The sequence below is a fragment of the Natator depressus genome, chromosome 5, assembly GCF_965152275.1.
Source record: "Natator depressus isolate rNatDep1 chromosome 5, rNatDep2.hap1, whole genome shotgun sequence".
Taxonomy (NCBI): domain Eukaryota; kingdom Metazoa; phylum Chordata; order Testudines; family Cheloniidae; genus Natator; species Natator depressus.
In genome coordinates, this window is record NC_134238.1 from 71852789 (window position 1) to 71872816 (window position 20028).

Here is a 20028-nt window from a genome sequence, read left to right on the forward strand (position 1 = left end):
CAGTGCAGGAGATGTCACTCCCCACCCAGGCCAATAAAAGGAGTGCCATTTCATCACTTGCACCCACTTCCAGCACTAGCGCTAAGAACAACTTAAGAGTGCTGCTCTTCTCAAGTCTGCTGCTCCTACCAATAGTTGGGAAAGTGGTGGGTTCTTGCCATGAGAAACCTGACAGCTGGTTCTCCAACAAGGGAGAAACACCTTTAAGAAAAGCTAGTTCCAACAACATCCACCCCCCATTTTCATCAGCAGCTTGATGTAACCTTAGAATGCCCCACCACTGCACTTCCCCACACCATGAGGAACTAAAGATAGTCACTGCCAGTTCCCTATGTGGAAGGAAGAGGACTACCCTCCCCATTCACTTCTAATGAGCTGGAAAGGCCAACCCCAGGGTCACTCTCATCCATCAGCATGAAGAGGCCAAGGTTTTCTTTATTTTCTCCTCTTGGATCAGTTTTAGGCAGATGTCAGGAGCATGTCACTTATTTGGCCTCCAGCAGTGGCTCCTCAGTGAACAGTGAAGATGAAAATCTGTTTTTAAATGAGAATTTGTGGCTTTTTGATATGCAGGTCAGTGAGGTTATAGCAAGGTTAGGTGTATCATGCATTTTCCTGCTGTATGTCTGTGAAATTTAAGCAATTGAGATTTGTGTCAAATGCAATGGCTAGAAAATGATTTGCTTGAACTCAGAACAGAACCTCAACTGCACCTCTCAAGTCTGATACAACTAGAGATTATATTGGCAAACGGCTGAAAATGTTCAATTTATTGGACTTTATTTGGAATAAAACTATTTAAAAAAAGAGCATCAAACAGTAATTTTAAAATACAACTTTCTGCTCTTCATATTCAGACATTTTAAAGAGAATCAGGACTTTTTTCTTTGACATTGAAGGGAAGAAATATTTTGAAAGAAATCAAGATGTAACTGAGTGGTATAACACTACCAACATTTCTGGCACTCTACTTCAGAAACCCTATGTGATGGCACCTTGCCAGAAGGTACCTATACCCCCAGGATTCTGCTGGTTACTTTCCCATCCCATTGTTAATATGCCATAAATATTTAATTAAATTCTCGTTAAGGTAATAAATACTTCATATCAAGTTATTGCATCTGCCTAGTTTGAGCTATACAAGGGGATTATGGAATTAATGTAATAATGCCACACAACTTTAGGAATCCTGTCTATATTGAATAAAATAATTTTATTTTTTGTTTACAAAGGTTATGGAAGCTGACATCTACTTTCAACTGAGACCTAACAGGGGTTTCTCTACCCAAACATGTCAAACATTACGATCATTAAGACCTTTGTGAGGTTCAGTGCTATACTGTATGATAATATGTAAACAGATTTTGAAGACACTTTCCCCATTATAATCTTTGACACAGTATGCACAAATTTTAAAAAATAAAATACAAATGAAAACTAATTTGCCTCAAGGGATTTCTTAGAAGTACAAGCCATTTCAGGAGTCTGCAGTGGCAAACTTCTACACAACTGAAATTTCCTTTTATCCCAGTGAACAACAACTGGCTAAAGGCCATTCACTAAAAAAAAGAGATGCCAGTAACATGGATTTGATTGTATGACTCCAGCACTTAAAAAGAGCACATTGGTTATACATGGCTTTTAACCCTGGGCTACAGTTATGCTACCAAACTAAGCTTGAGTCTAAATCAGTCATGTAGAGATGTGCACGTCATCTGAACACTGTTTAGAGTCCTTAGTTTTCCAGAGCTGATGGAGGTGCTGAAGGCGCTCAGAGGTTCTTGTGCTTACATTCAGGGCCGGGTGAACTTTGCAAATGCCCGATTCCTCCATTAACGACAGGCCACAGATCCCGAAGTATGCATGCAAAGCATCTGAAAACAAAATAGCAAGGGAGTTCGTTAAAATGTAAATGCTTCCTGGTGTATCATGCAGTAATAACCAACTGTTTCTGTGTTCCAAAACACCAACCAATTTTAAGCCAAGCACTGAAAGATAAATGGCAAACAGACATTCCTAGTTATATTTGGCTTTTTCTAACTCCAGATATAAAATATAATAGTTAACCAAGCCCTACCACACACTGAGTATGAGGAGATGATCTGGAATTTCTGTCCTAAGACTAGACTCTAGGAAGCACAACTACTTTATTCGGTAAAGAGCTCTCCCACCTAGCTGATCACATATGGGAGGTCATGACAGAGAGATGTGGAAGAGCCTGAGAGAGTCAGGAGCTTATTTAAAGCATTCTCTCCCAGTCACTCTAAAAATATTTCCTTCTAAAACAGGATTTTTTTTTTAGCATAGAGAAATTACTCCTGTTACAGTAGCAGCAACCTCTGTAGATGAGGGCATAGATGATAGCTGACTGCTCATTAAAACAGCAAGATGTATTTTGGTACTAGCAGCTATGAAAAGGCAGAATCTGGAAAGTACAAGTACCACCATAACACCTCTACCAGCCCATCCATGGGGATTTCTCTACTGCTGGGGAAGAAAGCTACCTCTTATATGGCCCTCCCAGCCATATCAAGGCTCCATAACCTTTTCAGTTTCATTGTAATTTCACAGTTACCAAACTGATCTTTTTCAAAAAGGTATCTGCATATACTCCAGCCAAATATCCAGAGGAAAGCATCCTTATAAAGCATCGTTGCTGTGCACACAGAAACATGCTCACCACACACCTTCTGTGTGACCTCACTGAAAATGTGTCTGCCAGCAACAGCTCACCCATGGGAAAACTCCCCAAGCATGCTCACTGAAACCCCTTTACAAAGTACCACGCGACTGCCCATATATGGCAGATTTAACCCAGAGGCTCTGAAGTTGTGCAGGACAGTGCAGACTAATGCAGAATTTAATGCCAGCCAAAACATACTGACTGTGACAGAAAAAGCAGTGCACAGTTCAGGCTATTTGAAGTGATAATAAAAATCTCAAGGCATTGGAAGGTCAGGAGTTGTGGAGACAAATATTTTGTGAATAAGACACACAGGCAGAAGACAACCATGGAACACAGCAACTGGATGAAGCAAGTATCATTTGCATTGCTTCCTTGCCAAATCTCAATTTAGGCTGTTGTACTCAAATATCTTTACATTTAATGTTTCCTGCATGTTTGTTTTCAGATTATTCACTCTCCATGTTTTATCAAGCTAATTCTTTATTTCCCATTTTCCTTCTGCCTCACCCGTGCTCTCTGTATGCTTCGAGATCTCAGGGTTTTTTTTGTATTTTGTACTGCATTTTAATGTCAGCTCAGCTACTATGGTGATGGGTGTGGTATACACAAATCTAGATATTGGTCTTGGTACTGTTTTGTGCCCAATATGGGCAAGGGAAATATTTGGAACCTATTCTCCTCTGAACCTTTAAACATAATGGATTTACACACAAGTAGTTGGGGAAAATGGATATTAATGGAATCATTCGTTTTTAATGAGTTGTAAAAAAAAAAAAAAACAGATTTCTTATTGTTCTTGATACTTGTCGCTCAGCAGCAGCAGAATTAATGTGAGACAGGGGCAATCTTCTTAAATACCTAACAATGTGAAAGCTTTTTAAACAAAGAAAAAAGATGGCTTTTGTTTGCCGTATGTGAATACTAGGGAGAGTGTATGATTAATTAATGAATAGAACACAGGCCTATGAGTCAAGTATTCCTGGGTTTTATTTCTGCAGTGACACTGATTCACTGGACAAATCATTGTCTCAGTTTCCCCATCTGTAAAATAGGAATAACAACGCCACAAGGGTGTTGAAAGGCTTAATTTATTGTGCTCTGAAACAATGAAAGATGTACTCTGCAATCCTGTATGCACATATCTGTCTAGATTACTCTCCTCACAATTTCTGAGAATCAACTTGAAGTGTTTCAGCTACAGTTGTACTTTCAGTGATTTTACACACACAGGGAACAGGGTTTCTTATTTAACAGCCCAGGGATCAAGAGTTACACTACTCCAAACTTGCAGCTCTGCAGATCAAAACAGCACAAGCATAATGAACTGTATCTTTCCTGGCCCACGCATCAACAGACTTGTTAAGTTCAGTTTGCAGGGCCACCTATGCAGTCCTCACTATCTTCAAATTCTGCTCTGTTACAATGAAAGCAACAGGGCTCTATAATTTCACTGACAGCATGCTTTGAATTGCAGATGTAAATGAGAACAAAATTAGGTTGGGAGAACCTTTACAACAGGAGAACACAGTCTGACTTTCAGATCCCAGGTTGATTTTGCAGGGGCTGTCTACAGTTAAAAAAAAAAGTCATTTAAACTGTGCACATCTGATACAGAAGCCATTGACTCGCAAATGTGGAATGTTATGCCATTTCTATAGTCAGTCTCCCTTTGGAGTAGAGCTGCATTTTAACAAAGGATAGTCTCTTTTCAACTATGCCACTCTAGCTTTTCTTAAAAGCAGAAACATGAACTTGTCAGCAGCTACATGGAAAAAAACAGCTGGGAAAAAGGTATCACAGTAGACGTACTCAGCAATTGTAATTTTGTGAAGTCTTAACATAGTTGATATTCAGCAGCAGCAAAAAAACAAAGAAAATATACTAATTTGTTATTAGGAGATATCCAGGCTTTCGGGACGCTGCCAAGGTTAGTAGAGATTGGGTATATCAGTGATTTTTTTCCCTAGATGCAGATCCTGCCAGAGTGATCCAGGATAAAACGTTCATAATCCCTGCAGTTCCACATTCAACCTGCCTGTTCCATTTTTGTGGTCAGGAAGAATATTTAAGTTTATCACAAGCATGCTCTCAAAAAAAGAGAGCAAAGGTTACAGGCACACAGCAGACATGCTTTGCAGGAAGTACATAGTGAGTATGTGCGTGCCCAATACAAAACCGAAGTAGGAAGGTTCATTTTTATCCAAATTTCAGTCTTGAGTCTTATCTTTAATACACACAGTTTTGTTGTTTAAAATATGTTTAAGAAACCTTTCATACAGTTGAGCTTTTCAATAGGCTGCTTTTTTCTAGTGTATTAATAAAGCAAGATGTGCATGTAGATAAAGAAAAGTGGGATTTCAGTTGCCTTACAATGGTAAGGATTGATCAACAAGATGCAGCAGCAAATACAGCTACACCTCACAAGACTTCAGTGTCCAAAGAATGCTGCTTTTTCCTGTACAGTTTCGTCTGAACTCTTCCTTATTCAGCACAAAGTATCCTAGCTCTTCATAGAAAAAATTGGTTAGAGGATTTGCTTAAATGGCTCTTAATGCAACAGGAGCACTCTGGAGCTCCTCTTATACCACGCTATAGGTCACTAAAATAATTAAACTAGCCAACTGGCTGGTAAAGCTGCATATGGGGGCTGGGATAGAAACAGTGTCAAATCTTTTGATTCCTAGACCAGAAGAGCTTGGGCACATCACAAGAATAATGCCATTTAGAAGGGAAGGAGAAGAAAAATTAAGAGGTAACTGAGACTTAATGAAAATATTGAGGTGCTACAGCTGTTGTCTAGCCTGGGAAAAAAAACCCAAACCCCTTCTTGCTGAAAGTAGTGTTCGGATAGCTACAGGATTAGCAGGGTTACAGGATGAAGGAAAGATTGCTGAAAAGCCACAAGCACTGTTTGCCTTTCCAAGCACGAACAATGATGGGCCATGAGTTTTATCCTTTAAAGTACAGATTTACTCTGAGGACCGTATGTAAAAGTAACATCTTACTCGATACAGCTGCTCTGTATGTGTATTCAATTATTTCTTCTAATTTGACTTTTTTTCTATTAGCACCGCAGACCCAGTTACCAGACTAATACTTTACTAAGGCCTTGTCTATATACATAAATTGTACCACTTTAATTACACCAGAATAGTTAAAGTGATACAAAGCGCCTAGCATGGACACAGTAAGGAGTACAAAGGTGCTCATACCAGTATAGCAATTCCTGTAGAGAAGGGGAATAAACTATGCTGGCATAAAGCACTTTTATACCAAATATAACAACTGTGTCCACACCATGGACTATACCAACTTAAGTATTTTGGCAGGGGGGAGAGGGTGAGGGGAAGAAAAAAAAAATCAACCCTCCTTCCTACCCAATATATAGTTAAACTGGTATAAAGATTGCATATAGACAAGGCCTGGGTCTCCGTAAATTACACTTGTGCAAGCCCACGGAACATGAAAACCAATGGGACTGGCTCAGGTATAACTGGGGGCCTCATTTGAACTGCAGACTATTACTGGGGATCATGCACAAGAAGGAAAGAACTCAGCTTGATCCTTGAGGAGTTTCTGCAGAACTGGCAGTTATGTTGACACTAAATTGGGAGGAGTGGTAGATACGCTGGAGGGTAGGGATAGGATACAGAGGGACCTAGACAAATTAGAGGATTGGGCCAAAAGAAATCTGATGAGGTACAACAAGGACAGGTGCAGAGTCCTGCACTTAGGACGAAAGAATCCCATGCACCGCTACAGACTAGGGACCGAATGGCTAGGCAGCAGTTCTGCAGAAAAGAACCTAGGGGTTACAGTGGACGAGAAGCTGGATATGAGTCAGCAGTGTGCCCTTGTTGCCAAGAAGGCTAACAGCATTTTGGGGTGTATAAGTAGGAGCACTGCCAGCAGATCGAGGGATGTGATCATTCCCCTCTATTCAGCATTGGTGAGGCCTCATCTGGAGTACTGTGTCCAGTTTTGGGCCCCACACTACAAGAAGGATGTGGGAAAATTGGAAAGAGTCCAGCAGAGGGCAACAAAAATGATTAGGAGGCTGGAGCACAATGACTTATGAGGAGAGGCTGAGGGAACTGGGATTATTTAGTCTGCAGAAGAGAAGAATGAGTGGGGATTTGATAGCTGAAAGGGGGTTCCAAAGAGGATGGATCTAGACTGTTCTCAGTGGTAGCAGGTGACAGAACAAGGTGTAATGGTTTCAAGTTGCAGTGGGGGAGGTTTAGGTTGGATATTAGGAAAAACTTTTTCACTAGGAGGGTGGTGAAGCACTGGAATGGGTTACCTAGGGAGGTGGTGGAATCTCCTTCCTTTGAGGTTTTTAAGGTCAGGCTTGACAAAGTCCTGGCTGGGATGATTTAGTTGGGGATTGGTCCTGCTTTGAGCAGGGGGTTGGACTAGATGACCTTCTGAGGTCCCTGCTAACCCTGATATTCTATGATTCTATGTGCAAAGTGAGCTCATTTGATCTGGACACTGATATGATAAACAGACTCTCTCAATGCCATTATTATAAAAGAGTAGAACCACTCTTTCAAATTTTAAATACTGTATGTGCCCATAAATTAGCTCTACTAACTAAAATATAGCCCGGCTGAAATTTCTGTCACACGTGGATACTGAACAGTTGCTGCCTTTATTATGACTACATTTTATCTTCTTCTCGTGAGTTAGAGACAGTTTATCCTCTCTATCCTTTATCCTAAATGCTGCTACAAGAGTTATTACCAGTGCAAAGTTTGTTTTCACATTCTGCTACATCTCCATATTTTCAAATTATGTCCAAGCTCTGATTACCCATTACTGAAATGCCACCAATTTTTAATATCTGGAACTGAGCTACCTCCTTCCTAAACCCAGATGAGCTCAAAAAACTACACATACAGGGGTTCTAGCTACTACACACATATCAAGCACATAATTAGGCACGAAAAGGGTTAATTTTTATTGATGTCAGTAAATGTCAATTTTACTGTACACACAAATCAATGAAAACATATTTTCATCTATAGTAACTGAAATTTACAGTTAGGTGAAGAAAGAAAAATGCTGATTAAGGAGGAGTTTTATTTAACTCTCATCCACATTCCTGGGATAATGGTGTACCCTGCGAGTTGTGATAGCTCACCAACCAGTAGCCCTCCAACTGTACTGTTTCTGGATCTTGTCACATGTACACAGGTCAGGAAAAAAAAGACTTTAGTTTAGTATGAAGAACATTTCTTTTGTAGCAAAAATGTATATGGGATACAAATGTATCCCAAACATGTTGCACTGTTATCCTGTATTTTTAATAGTTGTGTACATGTTTGCATCTAGTGAGCATCTTGTATTGTAACTGGAAACTGTGTCTCCCTCACTAAGCAAGCAATGTGGAGAACGTAGTGAATTTGTACGTGCTGACCACTGCACACTGGTGTTGATGTGCAATTGCACATAGGCTCATGCTGAACGAGACTCCTGCTAGTTTTTCAATTTGCGAGTTAGATTAAGTTTTTTTCTCCTAAAACATTGAAGAATTGTTCTTAGATTCCTAATGCATTTGGAATACAAACTTTCCTTATGACACAGTCAATGTAATTTTTTTCTCAAAGCTGCATGAAGATTAAGCATATTGACTTTTTATATGGACATGACATGTTGACAATTTGTGTTTGAATGGTTATGAAGCTTTAACTTTTGGAATCTCAACCTCTCTCATTAAATATTGTCTGACCTTCCCCACTGCCTGAAACTCACTGCATAATTTCTTTCAACAGTGTACATTTAAATGGATAATAAAAATGTTTAAAAATAAGTCATCTATTGTTATGAAAAGTAAAAACTGAATTCTGCAAGCCTACGAATAGATGAAAAGTTTTAGGTACCATTTGTACTTTCCTCTAAGCTTTTTGCATTAGCTTTTTCATTCGCAATATTGTCTGATGTGCCCTTAGTATGTTTATTAAAAAGAACAAGCTCTAGAATATTTGTAAATGGGCCCTTGATAAAGATACCCATTACACAATCTATGCTCTTTAGATAAAATTATTTTAAATACATGGAAATACTATTCAGATACTAAATAGTATGAACAGGTTGTTTGCTATTTTCTCTTTCAATAATGGGCAGTTCATTTGTGACATTTTAAAACAAGGAAAAGGGGCACAGGGAGATGTATACTTTACATTATAAAAATATAGCTTTCCAATTATATGTTATGGCTTACTATTGCACATATTTCTGAGGGGGGGGCAGAATTAAAAATATTCCTTTATTTGTGTTAAAAATGAGCCACCTCTTGGACCATTGGAATACATTTTGCAACACAACACACATCAGGATTCTGAGAAATAAATTTACCTGGGTGGCTATCTGGCCACTTGGCAAATCCACCAACAAGACGATCTTGAGTTGACAAGATGTAATTTCTGTTTTTCTCAAAATTTGTATATTGGAATATTTTCAAGAGCTGGAAAAAAGTTACAGTGTTACAGAAATACCTACTAAAAGAGAAGCTTTACCGTTTTATCAGCTATAAGTGGTACCATTGGGGCATAGTTATGGTAGGTTTTAGTAACCTGTCGTCTTGCAAGAAAGCAGCAGACATGTGTAGCCCAGTACATAAATGTACAGAGATCAAAATAGTTTAGTAATTCAAAGATCAAGCCTACTTGCACTGACTATAACTAACTTGAGGAGATGAAGGTTGGTTAACTGAGTCAAACAGGTTAATATAATTGTTACAATATATGTATTACCTTAAGTGTTGCTCCTACCCAAAATGAGTAGCAGGTGTCTACAGGTTTGTTGGGACGTCCATGATAGCCATTCTGTTGTCTCATTATGCACCATCTCTTTATTCTGTTCAGTTCTCTCTCTGAAAATACTTCCTCCAATTTACCCATCAAGCACAGTGAGGCAATACCACAGAACGTGGAGCCACCTGTAAGAAATAATTCTGTTTCTGCAACATTTTTTCATTGAAGTTAAAACTTCTGATTAAGATAAGACAAGCTACCGAGTAGTAGTACAAAATATCAAACAGAGTTGTGTAAAGGAGTTCAGAAAGGTCTGAAGTCTAAAATCCAGACAAATCCAACACAGAGGTCAAAGTATTACACATACTATTACAAATGGAATTTGGTGGGCCTCAGTGCTGCCCCATTATGTAAATGTTTTCGCTCATTTGCCCACTGCCATGGCACCACCACTACTCACTGCTGCAGACTGGTTTCCATACGTAACATTACACAAGCAAGCTAATGGGAAGCAGGAATCTGAAGCAGTGGTGTCACATTTAAAGAGGCAGGCTGGCAGGCTCAGCAAATGAGCGAGCCACATCATTCCAGTACAAGAAAAAAGGCTTCAGTCAAAATACACCAAATTTTCCCATGCCTGATTAGATTTACTTTAGGAGTGATACGGTGGAAGTTTCTCTCCCCTTTAAAGAGGGAGGGAAAAAAAAGTTCCTTATTCCCTCCCAACCTTTAATTCCCATAGAACATTTACTATAGCGGTTTTCTTCCTGCTGCTGCTCCAACTTGGAGATTTATTGGTTTCAGGCCCGTAAACAGCTGGCTGCTGAACCACCTCATTCACCCACCCTTCCTCATACCAAATTCCTACGTTTCATCTACAATCCAATTGCCAGTCCTAACAAGAACAAGGCTAGACACTCCCTCTGAAGCTAATCAATGCTGATGCATCACCCAGATGAGTTGCTGCAGTTACACAATTACATAAATGTCCTTGTTAAAATGTCTCCCGTATCAGTTCAGTGACCCCACAATTATAGTGGGCTAAAAATATAGCAGTAAAGGTAGGCCTGTTATAAATGGCTCTCAGCACTTGCCTATTAAGCAGACTAGTTCTAGGTTTCCTTTAATGGAGACACTCAGAATTGGACAAACTAGACATCTCCCAATCAGGCTGCTAATCTATGAGTACAGAATATAATCTGCAGATAATTTAGTGTATTTTGTTGGTTTAGAGATTGAGCCAGTTACACGCTGCTGGCAGTTCTGCACTCTTCCCATTCCCAGCTTCCACACTGCTACACATTATAGAAGCCCCTGCAAAATGCACTGTAACAGAGGTTCTTAAATTTCAGTGGTCCAGTAGGAACTGGTTGCTCACTCCTCTTAGGTTTCACTTACTGAACTGTAGTGAGAGCAAACATACGCACACTATATACATCCCTAAAATCACTTTTCTATATAAGCAGTTACTGTGGGTGCCATGGGGACTTTCTGTGAAAACAGGAGCGGAGGTGGCAATAAGAAAAACCTATGTTAAGATGTGGTCCACGCTATGAAAAAGTTTGAGGACCCGTGATATAACAGCAAAGTGCTAGCACTACAATACTCAAATTGTAACTTTTACATTAAAGTGAGGTTGAAGAGAAATCTGGAACCAGAAGGGAAATCCCAGATAGCTTGGAAGTCATAAAGAAACTAACTCAACTGGCAAGATTTTCTGAAACACGTAGATCAGGGGTTCTCAAACCGGGGGTCATGACCCCTCAGGGGGTTGTGAGGTTACTGCGTGGTGTGTTGTGAGGTATCAGCCTCCACCCCAAATCCCACTTTGCCCCAGCATTTATAATGGTGTTAAATATATTTTTAAAGGTGTTTTTAATTTATAAGAGGGGAGGGATTGCACTCAGAGGTTTGCTGTGTGAAAGGGGGGTCACCAGTACAAAACTTTGAGAACCACTCATGTAGATAAAACAGTGGTGAATTACCTCCAAGAATTCCATCTATTCCTTGTAATTAGACATGGACTCTGTGCCAACGCCTCTGCATAGACCAGGGGTCGGCAACCTTTCAGAAGTGGTGTGCCGAGTCTTCATTTATTCACTTTAAGGTTTTGCGTGCCAGTAATACATTTTAACGTTTTTAGAAGGTCTCGTGCTATAAGTCTATATATTATATAACTAAACTATTGTCGTATGTAAACAAGGTTTTCAAAATGTTTAAGAAGCTTCATTTAAAATTAAATTAACATGCTGATCTTACACCGCCAGCCTGCTCAGCCCGCTGCTGGCTTGGAGTTCTGTTCACCTAGGCTAGCAGTGGGCTGAGCAGGGCCCCGCTCAACCGGGGTCCCGTCCGCCGGCCCTGCTCAACCTGCTGCCGGTCTGGGGTCCCGGCCCTGTCCACAGAGAGTAGGTACCTACCTTCTCCCTGGTTCTAGCCATTCTCTTCCTCTCTCTGCACTGAGATGAGGGTGGGAGTGCACTGAGAACAGGGCTGGGGGTGAAGGAGCAGGCTGGGGGTTGGGGTGCAGGGTGTGGCCAGGAGCTAGAATGAGGGAGGGGGCTCAGGGTTGGGGCAGGAGGTTTGGGTGTGGAGCGCTTACCTGGGCAGCTCCCATCTGGTGAGAGGGGTGCAGGTGGGAGTGTGTGAGGGAGTTTGGGGGGGGGGGGTGCAGGAGTTCCCATTTGGTGCTCAGGGTGGGGGTGCGGATGTGGGGGGTGCAAGAGTCAGGGCATGGAGTGTGGGGGGGCTGGGTATGTGTGGGGGGTGCAGGAGTCAGGGCAGGGGGCTGGGTTTGAGGCTGCGGTCGTGGGTGGGTGCGGTCCCAGCCCCCTGCCCTGAGCGGCTCATGGCAGGGGGCTGGAGGGGATGTGCCGATTCCACCCCCTTCCCCAAGGTCCCCAGAGCAGAGAGTGCGCTGCGGCTCCGCTTTTCCCTCTCCCCTCCGTAGCAAGGGCCGCCAGCTGATCGGCCGCAGGTAGGGAGAGGAAAAGGGGCAGGAACCCAGCATGCTGGGGGAAGAGGTCAGGGGAGGGGGAAGCTTGCTTGTTCTGCAAGGAGAGAGCGGTGGGCAGAGAAGAGCGGGCTGGGCCGGATTTTTAATGGCACGCTGCTGTCTGCCGGGGTCCCCTGCAGACAGCAGCGTGCCATTAAAAATTGGCTCGTGTGCTGTCTGACACGTGTGCCATAGGTTGCCGACCCCTGGAATAAACCCCCCCCCCCAAAAGCACCCTGAGGAAGAACCTGAGTAAGCTGTAGATACAATAAGACATGAGGCCTGAGTCTCATTTAGACTAAGATCCCTTTACACCACTGGAAGCGTTAAGAGGCTTTGAAGTTGGTGCAGTGAGAATCAGGCCCATGGACTTTCATCCTAACCATTCACATGGAGAAGAGACACCAAAGTAACAAAATGGGATAGAATGCTAAAAGACCATGGATAAGTTACTAAAATGAACGTATTTAAATATGGATTCTTTTTCTGATAAGTTTGTTTTCAACTTCAACATACCATGGAAAATCATGGATGCAATTACGTAAAAACCCGTGGTAAGATTATAACCGACTAGCATTTAGTAGGCTTCAGATAAACACAATAAAGTCTCAAAATCAGGGATGGTCCAACTGCTCCAGGGTGTGCCTACCTTCCTCAGCACTGTCTGTTGCTGCAAAGGGATAAATGGAACGTTTGTGCTCCAGAAAAGCACCAAGTTAAAAATTCCTGACTTGAGTCACAATTTGCTTTTTTAATAAAAATTAACTGTAGTTTAAAAATTCAGCCCCAAGTAGACTCTGATTTAACACAGGAAATGATTATAGAATACATCCACAGCTGGCAGAACTGAGGTGTATCATCAGGAAGGAGTGCTGCAACAATTGTCCCACAAAAAGAAAAAGGAGTACTTGTGGCACCTTAGAGAGACTAACCAATTTATTTGAGCATAAGCTTTCGTGAGCTACAACTCACTTCATCGGATGCATAAAGTGGAAAATGCAGTGAGGAGATTTATATACACACGGACCATGAAAAAATGGGTGTTTATCATACACATTGTAAGGAGCGTGATCACTTAAGATGAGCTATTACCAGCAGGAGAGTGGGGTGGGGGGAGAGAACCTTTTGAAGTGATAATCAAGGTGGGCCATTTCCAGCAGTTAACAAGAACATCTGAGGAACCGGGGGGGGGGGGGGGGGGGCATCTGACATCTGATTTGTGTCCATTTATTCTTTTACGTTCACAAACCAGTCGGAGAACACTTCAGTCTCTCCGGTCACTCGATTTCTGATCTAAAAAAGTGACTATTCTTCAACAAAAAAAATTTTGAAAACAGACTCCAACGAGAGACTGCTGAATTGGAATTAATTTGCAAATTGGATCCAATTAACTTAGGCTTGAATAGAGACTGGGAGTGGTTGAGTCATCATACAAGTAAAACTATTTTCCCTTGTTTATTCCTCCCCCTCTCCCCCCCCCCCCCCCCCCCCGTTCCTCAGACGTTCTTGTTAACTCCTGGAAATGGCCCACCTTGATTATCACTTCAAAAGGTTCTCTCCCCCCACCCCACTCTCCTGCTGGTAATAGCTCATCTTAAGTGATCACGCTCCTTACAATGTGTATGATAAACACCCATTTTTTCATGGTCCGTGTGTATATAAATCTCCTCACTGCATTTTCCACTTTATGCATCCGATGAAGTGAGTTGTAGCTCATGAAAGCTTATGCTCAAATAAATTGGTTAGTCTCTCTAAGGTGCCACAAGTACTCCTTTTCTTTTTGCGAATACAGACTAACACGGCTGCTACTCTGAAACCTAATTGTCCCACAGTGAGGAATGACAACAGAGAGGGAGGAGACTGGAGAGTTGCTGAGGTAAGAATACTGGAGTAAGAAAATTCTTAGGACCCCCATTTGGTCTAGTGTTGGGGATGGAGCCAGTCATGGCAAGGAAAGAAGCCCACATGTTCTGGGAGAACCTTTTCATTGGTTCCTCTTCACCCCACTTCTCTGAAAACCTGAAATACCAACAAGGGAGGAAAGGCAGGCATGCTGAATCCCCAGCAATGTTTTGAGAAGCTTCATTTAATTGCTAAGGTTTTTAAGAATGGAGAAAAATTAAGGCTCTTACCATGAGATTCAAGTCCAGCTCCCTGTGCCAGCCCATTATCATAGGACTGAAAAAGAAAAAGCCATTTCAGAAATAGATTGTTCATACATGTATTTTGATTATATGTAATTTCTCATTTTATTAGCAAGACCTGCATCACAAACCACACCAACATCTATTTTAATTAGTTTTAACTGGCCAATAGCTTTTCAAAGGCATACACTGTGGATCAAAAGTTATCAGCATCACATTGACTTGTCAGCAAAGCAGCACAGTTTGAACACATGCAGTTTTTAATAAGTATTTTCTTTAAAAAAATAAAAAATTAAAGTTGGTTTCAAAAATTATATGCTAAAATGCTAAAGTTAAGGTTCTAGAATTATGCAGTATTACGGTACCAAGTCAAGTGGCAAGGAAAAGCCACTTCTGTGGAGGTTTTAAAATACATTCTGCAGGAGCTGTGTCCCCCTTAAGGAGCCAAAGCATCTGCAAAACGCTAGACAAGGTAAGAGACTCTCCTATTTGTCTATGTCTGTTCCCAAATCAAGAGTACAAGAATGTAACAGTCAGGCCACTAGTACATGTAAGCAGCACAGCAAATACAATACATTCGGCAGTGAAACAAAGGCCTTATGTGCTAAACTGCAACAACAATCTACACTTAAGGGAAAGGAAAGAATGGGAAAGCATCAGCATTCTGCTGAACAAACTGATATTCTATAAACTATCACCTTTAAAAAATAGTTTCTTCATTCTGATTTAAGCCTTTTAAAGCAAAGAGTAAAGGGCTGATGTTCCATCCCAGGCTCACTCCATTGTCCTAGAAATTCCAATTCACATGATCCTGTATCAATGGATGTCTGTGCAGTGGGTGTTACTTACCCGTTGTGACACAATACTGAAGCAAGTTAAAGAATGACAATAGTATATACTGCAATGCTCTTTGGTTTGTGGGATTTTTAACTCAAATTTGTTTTATTTTAGTAGCAGTTAGTACTTCAGTATAATCCCCCAAATAATTTAGTTAACGAAATTAAGGTTGCTAGAGCATAACCCATTACCAGAGATCTAGGAAACAATCAGCTAAGGGTATGTCTGCACTGCAATTAAACATCCACAGCTGTCCTGTGCCAGCTGACTCGGGCTCGCAGAGCTCAGGATAAGGGGCTATTTAACTGTAGTCTAGACATTTGGGCTAGGCTCAAGCCTGAGCTGTGCGACTCTCCCCGCTTACAGTGTCCCAGAGCCTGGCTCAAGCCTGAATTTGCACCTCAGTAAAACAGCCCCCTAACCCAAGCCTGAGTCAGCTGACACAGGCCAGCAAAAGGTTTTTAATTGCAGTGTAGACATGAGTCATTTACTTCTCCTGCCTACACTCCCACTCATCAGTTCCCCTTCTTGTCCTGAATTCCCTTGCACCCAAGCCACAGTCCAGACATCTCCATCTTCATTCTGCATGTAACAGAGACAACATGGGGGGGAAGCAACATATGGGTAGGGCACGAGAGACTTGAGTTGTGAGAGGGACTTGGGGGGAGAAGCAGGGATTGATCTGGGGGCAAGCAGTACCTTGACAAACCAACCATATGTCAAGAAACTGCAGAGTCTCGGACTGTTTAGAGGAAACCAGTAAGAGGAGACATGGCTGATGTATAAATAAAACAATAAATAATATAGAGAAGTTAGATACAGCAACCTCATTAAGCCTTCCCATGCTACAAGAAAAAAAAGACAGTCAATTAAACTGAGTGGCAACACTATTTCAATGGATAACATGAAAAATGTTCACAGAAATGCATAAACCACCCGTGGAGCTCTCTCATTAGATACTAAGTGCTTAAAGTAGGATTGAAAAAAAGGAGTCAATATTTATACTGAATATCCAAAGTTTGTGTGCGCGCACGCACATACAAAAATAAAGGCTATATATAGAGCCTCATACTTCAGAGAATAAATTAAATCACTAGCAGAATTAGGAAGCAAACTACCCTTTGGCTAGGTTATTCTATAACTGTCAACTATGGACAGGTTATTCCATAATTGTTGACCAGGGGTTTCTTATATCTTCCTCTGACGCAGCTAGTAGGGGCCGCCATCAGAGACGGGATATTGACAAGTCAGACCACTGGTCTGATTTCCATGTTCCTACTTCTAGGAAAAACGGCAGGTGCCCAGCACTTCAAGATCACACGATTTCACCTTCAAGCAGTGACATAGTCTTTATCACAGAGAACACATTAGCGGTTTTCTACTTTCATATTAAAAAACTGTAATATTCCTCACTGGACATATATTCTAACCAGCGTCTTTTTTTGGAGTGGTGATGACTAAAAAGGATGAATTCTGAAAGTTCACATCTGACAAACTTTAAGCAGGAGCATGGAAAAGTTGATTCTAAGCAACCGCTATGAACATTTGAAGACTGAGCATAGGCAGCACAAAGTTCCCTTAAGCCATTATCAGTGCATTTTGAGCATGCAGTCCCTATGTGCTGCCAAGCATCAAAGGCCCATTAACTCCTGAGCAATGGCAGCTGATTAGCACTGGAGGAAAGAAGAGCTAGGCTGGTGAAGCTAGTTAATTCTATAAACTGAATAATTGTAAAATAAGGTGGTGTGCTTTATGTACTGCAAAATAATCAGCTCTGGGGAAAAGTTAAGTGTGCAACCCAAATAGTGCATTATGTTCAGCTGCATAATTAGCCTGAAATTTTAACAGACACAGGCACTAGTTGCTTTTTGAGAATTTGATCCTGTTAAATTAATGGGGAATTTTTGTCTCTAATTTTCTACTCTTATTTTAAAAAGGATAATGAAAAGAATTCATCATTGCTACAGTATGAAAGTTGAATAATTAAATCCTATCCAAATCAGGAAATGTGTAAATCAATTAAGCACAATCTTAACTCCAGCCCCCTGCCATTTGCATCACAGTCAATCTGTAGAGATATCATAATTAAAGTAGTTAATTTGTCTCTCTACTCTAAAGGGTGACTAAAAATGGCATTTTTAATCTTTATTGCATCAATGATTCCAAATCACCCCTGTTCAATTCACTAAATTTTCCCCCACTATCAGTGTCACAAACTCACCCCTGAATATGAAAGTCAAAATGGACTTTACACATCAATAAAAATTCTGCAGTCCGAACTTGATAGTTCTATTGATGAGGGAAAGCTGAAGAAACAGGTTCCAAACAGGAATAAAAAACCCACTTATTGCCATCAGTAAAGGCAGTAGATACAACAACGAATACACACAGAGAGCTATTATCTATAAAGATGCAATGTTTAGACAGTTACAATATTAAAGTGTAGTTCTAGTCTGAAAGGTATGTTCAATCTTAAAACTTTTGCCTTTCCTGATGTGCTTAATTCTACAATTCAAGTTGCAGCAGCAATTTTTGGAGTTAAAGTTTGTGTCTCAATTCTGACACAACAGGAAATTTTAGAATTAGAATTTAGGAGTTCAGTTACAAATATCTATTACAGCTAATCAATCTCGCTGCTACTTAAAGTTATTTGTACCTCAGTTGCATTTCACAATTTGCATTACTAAAAAAAATAAATTCATAAACTATGACTTGCACTCAGATATATAAAGAGGCCTCATGTACTTGCAAATGGTGACATAAGATATGGTGAAACAAAACCACATCTTTGTATGACAGCAGTTCACTAATGATGCCATCTATTTTGCCTTGTAATTAGTGGACTATCAAAACAAGATTCTATTGTAGAAAAATAATAGAGCTAAGCATTCGCAAGGAAAAAAACAAAAACAAGGATATATGTAGCTTGCATTATAATTAGATAGAGTATTACACTGAAATAAAATTAACTTCAAAAATAAATTTCATAGCTACATCTGAATATAAAATATTTTTATTTTAGGTTATTTACAGCATCCTCAGAATTTAATAGCAACGTTGCAGATTTTCTTTCACAGATTCTACACTTCCTGCATTATCGACTGATTTAACTGTGGCTATTATATTTGTTTATTAAACATACAGGAAGACTTGTTTATATGGTGGGGAAAAAAAAATGGATCATCCTGGCAGCCTATACAATACCGCACACAGCAGTCTCAGTATAATAGCAGGTTTCAGAGTAACAGCCATGTTAGACTGTATTCACAAAAAGAAAAGGAGTACTTGTGGCACCTTAGAGACTAACCAATTTATTTGAGCATAAGCTTTCGTGAGCTACAAGTCACTTCATCGGATGCATACTGTGGAAAATACAGAAGATGTTCTTATACATACAAACCATGAAAAAATGGGTGCTTACCACTACAAAAGGTTCTCTCCCCCCACCCCACTCTCCTGCTGGTAATAGCTTATCTAAAGTGATCACTCTCCTTACAATGTGTATGATGATAATCAAGGTGGGCCATTTCCAGCACAAATCCAGAGTTTAACAAGAACGTCTGAGGAACGGGGGGGTGGGGGGGTGTTTAGATGCGCAGGTGAACGAGCCTCTGATAGTGTGGCTGATAACTATTGCGCTCGTTCACCTGAGCATCTACCAATGTGATATATGCCATCATGTGCAAGCAATGCCCCTCTGCCATGTACATTGGTCAAACTGGACAGTCTCTACGTAAAAGAATAAATGGACACAAATCAGATGTCAAGAATTATAACATTCATAAACCAGTCGGAGAACACTTCAATCTCTCTGGTCACGCTATTACAGACATGAAAGTTGCGATATTACAAGAGAAAAACTTCAAAACCAGACTCCAGCGAGAGACTGTTGAATTGGAATTCATTTGCAAATTGGATACAATTAACTTAGGCTTGAATAGAGACTGGGAGTGGCTAAGTCATTATGCAAGGTAAACTATTTCCCCTTGTTTTTTCCCACCCTCTCCCCCACCCCCGTTCCTCAGACGTTCTTGTTAAACCCTGGATTTGTGCTGGAAATGGTCCACCTTGATTATCATCATACACATTGTAAGGAGAGTGATCACTTTAGATAAGCTATTACCAGCAGGAGAGTGGGGTGGGGGGGGGAGAGAAAACCTTTTGTAGTGGTAAACACCCATTTTTTCATGGTTTGTATGTATAAGAACATCTTCTGTATTTTCCACAGTATGCATCTGATGAAGTGAGCTGTAGCTCACGAAAGCTTATGCTAGTAGAATAGCAGTGGTTAATTTTATTTTTCCTTTCCGATATAAAGCATTGGTTTCTAGCTCTACTGGTTCTTGAAATACTGGCTGCTAAAACCAGATCATAATTCAAGTGTGGGCGAAGCAAAAGTGTAATCAGGAAGATGTGCTCTTCAGGTTCCATATTTTGCAAACTGTTAGGGTTAGAAAAGCGCACTCAAAAAGTCTAGGTTCCTAACTGTGCAAGTAAATGTACCTAGCCCTGATAGTGACACTTGAACTCACCTATACCAGGCCTGTACTGGGGTCATACCACCTAGCAGCGGTTTTCTGACACTGGCCCAGAATTAAATATAGATGG

General features: G+C 40.7%; 1 protein-coding gene across 4 annotated transcripts in view; it reads right to left on the reverse strand.

Annotated features, from left to right (window-relative positions):
* Positions 1–781: 781 nt before the first annotated feature.
* The window catches only part of PGGT1B (protein geranylgeranyltransferase type I subunit beta), a 67141-nt gene continuing 47894 nt past the window's right edge, over positions 782–20028 (reverse strand). For all 4 annotated transcript variants that reach the window (XM_074954019.1, XM_074954020.1, XM_074954021.1 and 1 more), the window contains 4 exons: positions 14572–14617; positions 9445–9629; positions 9047–9155; positions 782–1874 (listed from right to left, as the gene is read on the reverse strand). In XM_074954019.1, coding sequence (XP_074810120.1) covers positions 1693–1874; positions 9047–9155; positions 9445–9629; positions 14572–14617 — 522 coding nt within the window. In that variant the 3' untranslated portion in view covers positions 782–1692. The remainder of the gene's footprint in view (positions 1875–9046; positions 9156–9444; positions 9630–14571; positions 14618–20028) is intronic.